The sequence below is a fragment of the Tiliqua scincoides genome, chromosome 13 (assembly GCF_035046505.1).
Source record: "Tiliqua scincoides isolate rTilSci1 chromosome 13, rTilSci1.hap2, whole genome shotgun sequence".
In the NCBI taxonomy this organism is placed as follows: domain Eukaryota; kingdom Metazoa; phylum Chordata; class Lepidosauria; order Squamata; family Scincidae; genus Tiliqua; species Tiliqua scincoides.
The window spans coordinates 9,503,711-9,511,990 of NC_089833.1; the positions used below are offsets into that span (position 1 = coordinate 9,503,711).

The 8,280-nt window shown below is 49.7% G+C and overlaps 1 protein-coding gene across 1 annotated transcript; it reads right to left on the reverse strand.

Annotated features, from left to right (window-relative positions):
* Positions 1-395: 395 nt before the first annotated feature.
* IGFALS (insulin like growth factor binding protein acid labile subunit) lies at positions 396-3,920 on the reverse strand. Its single transcript, XM_066640829.1, has 2 exons — positions 3,865-3,920; positions 396-2,220 (listed from the first exon to the last, which is right to left on the reverse strand). Exons 1-2 carry the CDS (start codon positions 3,918-3,920, stop codon positions 396-398), a joined length of 1,881 nt encoding a protein of 626 aa, XP_066496926.1.
* Positions 3,921-8,280: the final 4,360 nt, after the last annotated feature.

The following is an 8,280-nucleotide window of genomic DNA, read 5'->3' on the forward strand; positions in this document are numbered from 1 at the left end:
TGACTACCCAAAGAGAAGATTGGCATTCAAAATACCCAACAATTTGAAAAGTGAAAACAGGGGAGGGCACCAGGACACAGGGTGTGTCTGTTGTCTTGTGCGTTCCCTGAAGCATTTGGTGGGCCACTGTGAGATACAGGAAGCTGGACTAGATGGGCCTTTGGCCTGATCCAGCGGGGCTCTTCTTTTGTTATGTGCCTGTTTGGGGGGGGGGGGATACTTCTCAAACCTTAAGAATTTCCCCCGTCAAATGTGAACACCTCAAAGCTGGCACTTCCCCTGGGTCAGATCCCCCCTCCTTTCTGACAGGTGTATTTAAGTCAAAGCATAGAAGCCATAGTGAAACCAGTGACGGAAAGGATAACATTCTGGGGGAATTAGGAGGGAATCGGTCCTTAACAAGTGGCAAAATGGCTCTCAGGGACATCCCGGAGGTCCAGTCCAGCCATCTCTGCTGGGCTGACGCAAGTGATGTTGTTGTATGTGTAGACTGGAGTATCTCCTTCTGTGATGGACAATGTGTACCGCATGGCCACGTTGGGGTGCTCCACCGTGAACTCTTGCAGCCCTTTCAGGGTGCAATTGCACTGCCATTGGTTCCCTTCCAGCCACAGCCGAACTAAAGAGGGGGAAGGACCCAGCCAATCCACCGAGAAGGATCTGAGCGAATTGTTCCTGATGTTCAGATGTTTCAGTTTGGAGAGGGGTGCAAGCACGTCACTGTCCAGCGTCTCTAAGTGGTTGTTGGAGAGGTCAAGCCAAGAGAGACACTGAAGCGGGACAAAGGATTCGGGGGAGATTTCCAGCAGCTGATTGAAGGAGAGGAGGAGATACTCTAAGTTCCGGAGGCCTGCAAGTTGGTTCCGGGACAGCCGTGTGAGCCTGTTGTGCTTCAGGTCCAAATCGAGCAGATCGTGTAAATCGCTCAGGCTGTTGTCCTCGATTACAGAGATGGTGTTGTGCCGCAAGAACAGCCGCCGGAGGCTGGACAGGCCAGAGAACATCCGTGGCCGGATTTGGCTGAGGCAGCTGTTCTCCAGGTGAAGGTTGTGCAGCTTGCTAAGCCCTTGGAAAGCAAACTCCGGCAGGGTCTTGAGACAATTCCCAGATAAGTTCATCACAGCGACGTTAGAAAGTCCGAGGAAGGCCTCTGCCCTGATCTCTTGAATCTGGTTATCGTTCAGCGTTAGGACCTGGAGTTGACCGAGCCTGTCAAACCCTCTTTCCAACAAGCTCCTGATCCTATTGTCCCTTAGCTGCAGTTCCTCCAAGAACTGAAGGTCTTTGAAAGTCCTGGGTGTCAGATTTGTGATGGAATTGCTGGACAGCCGTAAAACATGCAGGCTCAGAAGACCCAGGAAGGTGTCGTCGTACAGCATCGCAAGGCGGTTGTGCGACAGGTCCAGCCACCTTAGAGACTTCATGCCCACGAAGGCACGGGGGGCGATGGTGTTGATTTGGTTGTAGTTCAGGTAGAGCTTCTGCAGCTTCTGAAGCTTCATGAAGACGTTGCCCTTGATGCCCTTGAGGGAATTCCCACTCAGGTCCAGGTCTCTCAGTTCACTGAGGCTATAAAAAAGTTGATGCTGCAGATACTGAAGTTTGTTCCCAGCTAGGATTAGCTCCCTCAGATTGGGGAGATCATGGAATACTTTGTCAGGTAGGACCACCAGAGAGTTCCACCCAAGATTCAAGTACCAGAGGTTGGAGAGCCCCGCAAATACCCCTTCTTCAAGCTTATTGAAGTGGTTGTTGTTGAGGTTTAAGGAGGCCAGGTTCTGCAGGTGGAGGAAGATGTTGGGGGACAGGGACTTCAGCTGGTTGCGTTCCAGGAGCAGGGTGTACAGCCCCTCCAAGCCGTGGAAGGCATGCTGCTCGATGCTTGACAACTGGCTGCCCTGCAAGTTGAGAAACTCCAAGCCGGAGAGGTTTCTGAAAGCGAGAGACGGCAAGGATGTGAAATTGTTGCCGTCCAACCACAGCAGCCTGACGGCCCGCGGCACCTCTTCGGGGAGGCTGGTTAAGTTCCGTGAGCTGCAGTAGATGCTCAGCTCAGCGTTGCAGTCGTCGTAGCTGCAAATACAAGTGCCAGGACATTTCTGGCTTTCGGCAGCGGTGTGTTCTTTGGTGGTTCCCGATTCGAGCTGCTGGGACCCGACCACCAGCGTCCAGAGCAAAGTCAACGCCAGTAACACCTCTGTTGAGAGCAGAAGATGACAACTGAGAAGCAAACATCGGTTTGGTAACAGTGCAAAGGTCTGAGAAAAGACCTCCTAATCCAGAGAATCTCAGCTTTTTATCCATTATTGTCAAAGGCAACAATAAGCTTGGGACGGTCTGGGGCTATCCTGTCCAAGAGGCTCACTGAAGCAGTGAGCAGGCTGGACAGGAGCAGCTGTCTCCATCCACCCACTCCCTGAACTGGAAAAAGGAAGAATAAGAACAGGGCTGAAGAAGTAGTAGTAGTAGTAGTAGTAGTAGTAGTAGTAGTAGTAGTAGTAGTGGGAAGAGAGGCTAGGACATCACCAGGTAAAAGGAGGCAGCATTTGGTGCACAGCTTCAAGCATCAATCTGGAAGGGGGTGGAGACCCCGTGCAGGTCTTCACCACAGAGCCTCTGCACAACTTGGCACTAGCACAGATTGTTAGTAATTCAGTTGGTCTCCTGCAATAAGCTCTGTGAATGGCCCCGAGGCCGCCCACTATTTCTCAGCCTAGCCTGCATCACAGGGTTGTTGTAAAGAAAAAAGGAACAGGGGAAACATCTACACCCCCCAAGCCCTTTGGAGAAAGGGTGGAATGTAAATGTGAAAATATAAATAAATCTGTAAGAAATAAATCTGCCTAGAACAGCAGAACATGACAAGGCTGATCGAGTAGGTGGGTTTTCAAAGGCTTTCAGAACATGGGAAGAGAAAAAGCCAACAGGACAAGGGGCAGAGCCTCAGTCTCAAGGATCAGGTAGGAAAATGTATAAAAATATTCTCTCAGCCCACACTCAACCCAGAAATGTGTTGTCAGTTCCAGAACTGGTCCTTTCACTGGTTTTCCCCCACAGGCTTCTTTATTTCGGCAGTCTAATTTGGACAAGGAGGGAGGAAGCTTTTTGTGGTGCTGCTCTTGTCAAACTGTCGAGATTCTGGAACCTTCGCTGCCCTACTACAAATTGCCCCAAGATGTATCAGCGGGTCCCAACCAAACCTCTTCCTGCTCCTGCTCTACGCCTTTCTTGAAGGCCAGTAGGCAAATCTGAACGGTGGGTTTTGTGGTACAGTGAACCCTCAATTTAATGGACTAATGGGAGGGGGGAATGGAATGGCTGCCCATTCATGCCAAAAGTCCATTAAATCCAAATGCATTTACGACCACGCATGTGCTGTATTGTCGGTGCATGCGCAAAACATGACTAGGTTGGAAGAAAGAGAGAACATCTGATGTTCTTGTTAAACTGAAATCAGACAAGCGAAGGGGCACTGGATTGTTATCCAGCTTCAAAATGGAAAACTGGTTGGTTGAAAAGTTATACATGAGTAAACAGAGATTCTAGACCATAAACTACCAGTGGTACTCACCACTGGAACAGGCGGAGGATTTGGTGGGGTGACGATGATCTCCTGTAAAGCACAAACATTGTGTATTCAGGGGCAATTTGAAACCTGAATGTGGGTGATTTACTTCATTAGAGTCAATCGTGTGGACACGTCTATGAATAGAACTCGGAAATTCATTGAAAATTTGCACTTGCACTCTAGCAACACATCTTGAGTGGTCCATTCCTAGAAGCTATGAATACAGGTGGGTCGTACACACACACACACACACACACACACACACACACACACACACCACTCAGCCACCCACCCACCCTAAAGCACTGTCTGTCTTCTGCTTCTGACTCTCCAGCAGCAGTGGTGAGGTCATGCTTTCCATTCCCCCCCCCCATTAATGACTTCCACTCCCCCCCCCACATTAATGAGGACTAGAAACATGAAAGCGAGCCTCTTGAAGAATTTGAGAAACTTAGAATGCCATGAAATGCTCCCGCAAGCAACCTGCATTTCTGTGCATGGGATAATCAAGCAGAGTGATGAATTTCTGCCATTGTTATCCTCCCTCTTGCGCACACCTGCTAATGCTTGGTGCACCTTTAGAGCTTGCCAGTGTGCCATTTCTGAATGTTGAGCGAGTGACATCGCTGGAGGGTGATCTTTAAATTCAATCTGCAGCATAAAATGGCCTTTTCAGGGCAAACCAGCAAGCAAACTACAGCCGTGACTGGGTGGTCTCCAGGATGCTTCTGCTCTGCTTCCTGCAAACAGGAAGAGGGGGATCTAGGGTGCCCCACGGACAAGCCCAAACGGGGACTAGTTTGGGATCACAGCTCAGGGGTAGAGTTTGGAAGGTCCCAAGTTCAACCCTTGGCAGCATCTCCCGGTAGGGCCGGGAAAGACCCCCTGCCTGAAACCTGCCGGTCCGTATTGACCCCCTGCCGGTCCGTATTGACAATACTGGGCCGGACGGACCAAGTGTCTGACTTGGACAAAGGCCACTTCCCAGGACACAATGAAAGGCATGGTGAGAAACGGCTCCTTCTTACCTTTCCTTCCGCTCATGCTTGCTGGGCAAACCTCTGCGCCACACTCCCAGGCAGCTTCTGCTTGCTCTGCATTGCCCCACCTGTAGCGCTCGTGTAGCAATCCAGTCACCACCTTGACATTTGTCCAGCCGTCTGCAACAGGCTGCTTTTAACCCTTTCGTCACTGGTTAGGAATGTCCGAGAGCATTTAAGCCCAACCTGTTTTATGACCGGGAGACCTGATGGTGCACCCAGTGTGGGGAGACTGCTCCTGATGACTGGGTGCACCTTGTATACAGTGAGCATATATAAGGAGCAGCTTTGCTCTGAGGTAGTCTGTGGGTCTGTCCAGCCCTTGGCTATGTAATCTGACTAGCTGCAGTTCCCAAGGTCCGAGGCAGAGGTCTTCCTCAGCTCGGATTGGACCTGGGACCCTCTGCAAACAGAGCACATGCTTGGCTGTGTTGATATGACCCTTTCGGGTAACTCCAGGAAAAAAAAAGTGCTGACAAGCTGGAAATGCCTGAAGAATGACTGACGAAGCAGGGCCCTTCCGTCCACAGAGCTGATTGAGGTGGTTGCATCAGGCAATGGCTGGCAGAATGTCATGTGCCTCTGACTCCCCCACCTGCCCCCTGGATTTGAAAAGGAACAGGAATGGAGTGGAAGAAAGCAGAATGGTAGGCTGCAGCATCTCCCCCAGAAATTATCCAGCCCTTTCCTCTCCCTTCTTCAAAGCCAGGAAGCAGAGCAGGAACGGCGGGGGAGCAGGTAAAGGAGGGAGAACATCTGGCCTACTGTCTTGGGCACCAGGAGACCCTGGGCTGGCCCTGATGCAAGAAAAAAGCGGTAGGATCTAGATAGGCCGAGTACAGAGACATTTCAATGAGGCAAGGAGCTGTGCAAGGTGGTGGCCATTGAACTCAGGGTCTGGTCTGAGCACACATGCGATGCTGGGGCTGGTCAGAGCTCAGATGGGCGCCTTCCTGCATGGAAGAAAGGTGGGATCTCAACAGAATAATATGGACTGATTTTCTTTCATCTCAAAGGTAACCTCAACAAGGAAGAGCAAAACAAAAAATCGCATTCAAGAAATGATGTGGTCATCCTGACTTAGTCCTATGGATTGGGACTGTACTTTGGCGAGGAGGCTTTTTGCACAATGATCACCCTCAGGATAATGCCCAGGAGGAAGCAGCTACTTTTAAACCAATTTTTTAAAGTCTGGAATCTATTCATGTGCAGTAATTCAAGGACTGTTTCCCCCAAACCTTTGCGGTCAATTCCAGGGAACCCAGAAGGCTGAATCGGAGAGCAAGACATGCAGTTAGGGACGTCTAGGCCAGACAAAAGGCTGAAACCAGGTTCACATGTGACCTATGGCAAGCCAATCCCTACAGAAAGTAGGTGAACGTGACATTTTAATTTGGGAGGTATGAAGATCATCTCATAGGTTAGCATTCCAGCTAACTATTTTCTTCTAAAAACTGGGAAAGGATGCTTGCACAGTCTTTTTTTTTTTTATGTAACAAAAACTTTGTGACCCACCCAAAAAATTGGTTTGTGACACACAGTTTGGGAAACACTGGTTGGCTTACTGGACTTTTTTTTGGCCCAGTCTGCTGAGAATCAGAATTGTAAAGGATTCAGGCTGCAATCCTAACCCCTTGTTGGCAACCTTCAGTCTCGAAAGACTATGGTATCGCGCTCTGGATGGTGGTTCTGGCACAGCGTCTAGTGTGGCTGAAAAGGCCGATTTGGGAGTGACAATTCCTTCCACACTGGGAGCAAGTGCAGTCTGTCCCTGGTCTGTCTCCCTGGCTGTGGGCCTTCCTTTGCCTCTTTGCCTCAGTCTGTAGGCCAAGTGTTTCATCAAACTGGGAAAGGCCATGCTGCACAGCCTGCCTCCAAGCGGGTCGCTCAGAGGCCAGGGTTTCCCACCTGTTGAGGTCCACTCCTAAGGCCTTCAGATCCCTCTTGCAGATGTATTGCAGCTGTGGTCTACCTGTAGGGCACTTTCCTTGCACAAGTTCTCCATAGAGAAGATCCTTTGGGATCCGGCCATCATCCATTCTCAAGACATGACCCAGCCAACACACGTGTCTGTGTTTCAGCAGTGCATACATGCTAGTACGTACATGATACATAATCTCAGAAGCTAAGCAGCGTCAGGCCTGGTTAGTACTTGGATGGGAGACCGCCTGAGAATACCAGGTGCTGTAGGCTTATACCATAGTCTTTCGAGACTGAAGGTTGCCAACCAATCCTAACCACACTTCCCTGAGATTAAGCCCCACTGAACAAAATAGGACTTACTTGTGGATAGACCTGGCCTTAGGCATCGGAAAGACTGGAATAAAGCCATTTGTCCCTCTTGATCATGTTTATTGCCTGACTAAGGAGTGCCAGCTTTCTAAAGGGGGCAAGGCTCAGGCACTCCAGAAAAATGCCAGGGAGCTCTCTGTTTGTTCTGGCAGAGCTTTTCAAACATGGAGACAAACGCATGCAGGCATTTGGAAGGGAATGGAGTCTGAGAAGGAAAGGGGAAGGAGAGAGACAGGGAGAAGGGGGGTGCGGAAACATCTTTGCTCTGCATACAATGGTTGCCCCTTGTCCTCACCCTTCCCCAGCCCCATTTTTCCCCCCTACTATTTAATTTAGGTTTTGCTTCTCCCAACGTGTTAGCAATCTGTTCTTGGAAATTCGAGATCAAACAAGAGAAATGAGAGAGACATACAATCCCACCGGTGCTAAGTACATATTGACACTAATGGCCATCAGCCTGGCAGCTACAAAAAGACCCAAGTCAGCAGCTGCAACCTAAGTTTGAGCTAAGAAACATAGTGTGGGTGATTTCATTAGGAACCAAAAAGAAAAACCACTTAAAGTTCTCTCTCGCTCTCTCTCACACACACACACAAACAAGTACACAATTGGGCTTACCAAGGTGCTTCTCTGAGAGCAATGAGGTTGTGAAGGTTTCAAACAATTTGGGATTTTCCATGTAGCTGTGATCCAAGCATGTCCTCTGTGCCGTGATGTGACCCGCCTAGTCTCTCTTCAATGGCAAGAGCATAATGTCTCATTTGTACATGACTGTGCGCAGGTAGGGGAACCAGGTTGGGTGCATCCACACCCAGCGACTAAGATGATTACTGGGCTGGGGCACCTTCCTTATGAGGAAAGGTTACGGCGTTTGGGCCTCTTCAGCCTAGAAAAGAGGAGCCTGAGGGGGGACATGATTGAGACATACAAAATTATGCAGGGAGTGGATAGGGAGATGCTCTTTACACTCTCACATAACACCAGAACCAGGGGACATCCACTCAAATTGAGTGTTGGGAGAGTTAGGACAGACAAAAGAAAATATTTCTTTATTCAGCGTGTGGTTGGTCTGTGGAACTCCTTGCCACAGGATGTGGTGACAGCATCTGGCCTGGACGCCTTTAAAAGGGGATTGGACAAGTTTCTGGAGGAAAAATCCATTATGGGTTACAAGCCATGATGTGTAAGTGCAACCTCCTGATTTTAGAAATGGGTTATATCAGAATGCCAAGTGCAAGGGAGGGCACCAGGATGAGGTCTCTTGTTATCTGGTGTGCTCCTTGGGGCATTTGGTGGGCCGCTGTGAGATACAGGAAGCTGAACTAGATGGGCCTATGGCCTGATCCAGTGGGGCTGTTCTTATGTTCATTGTGGGGACGA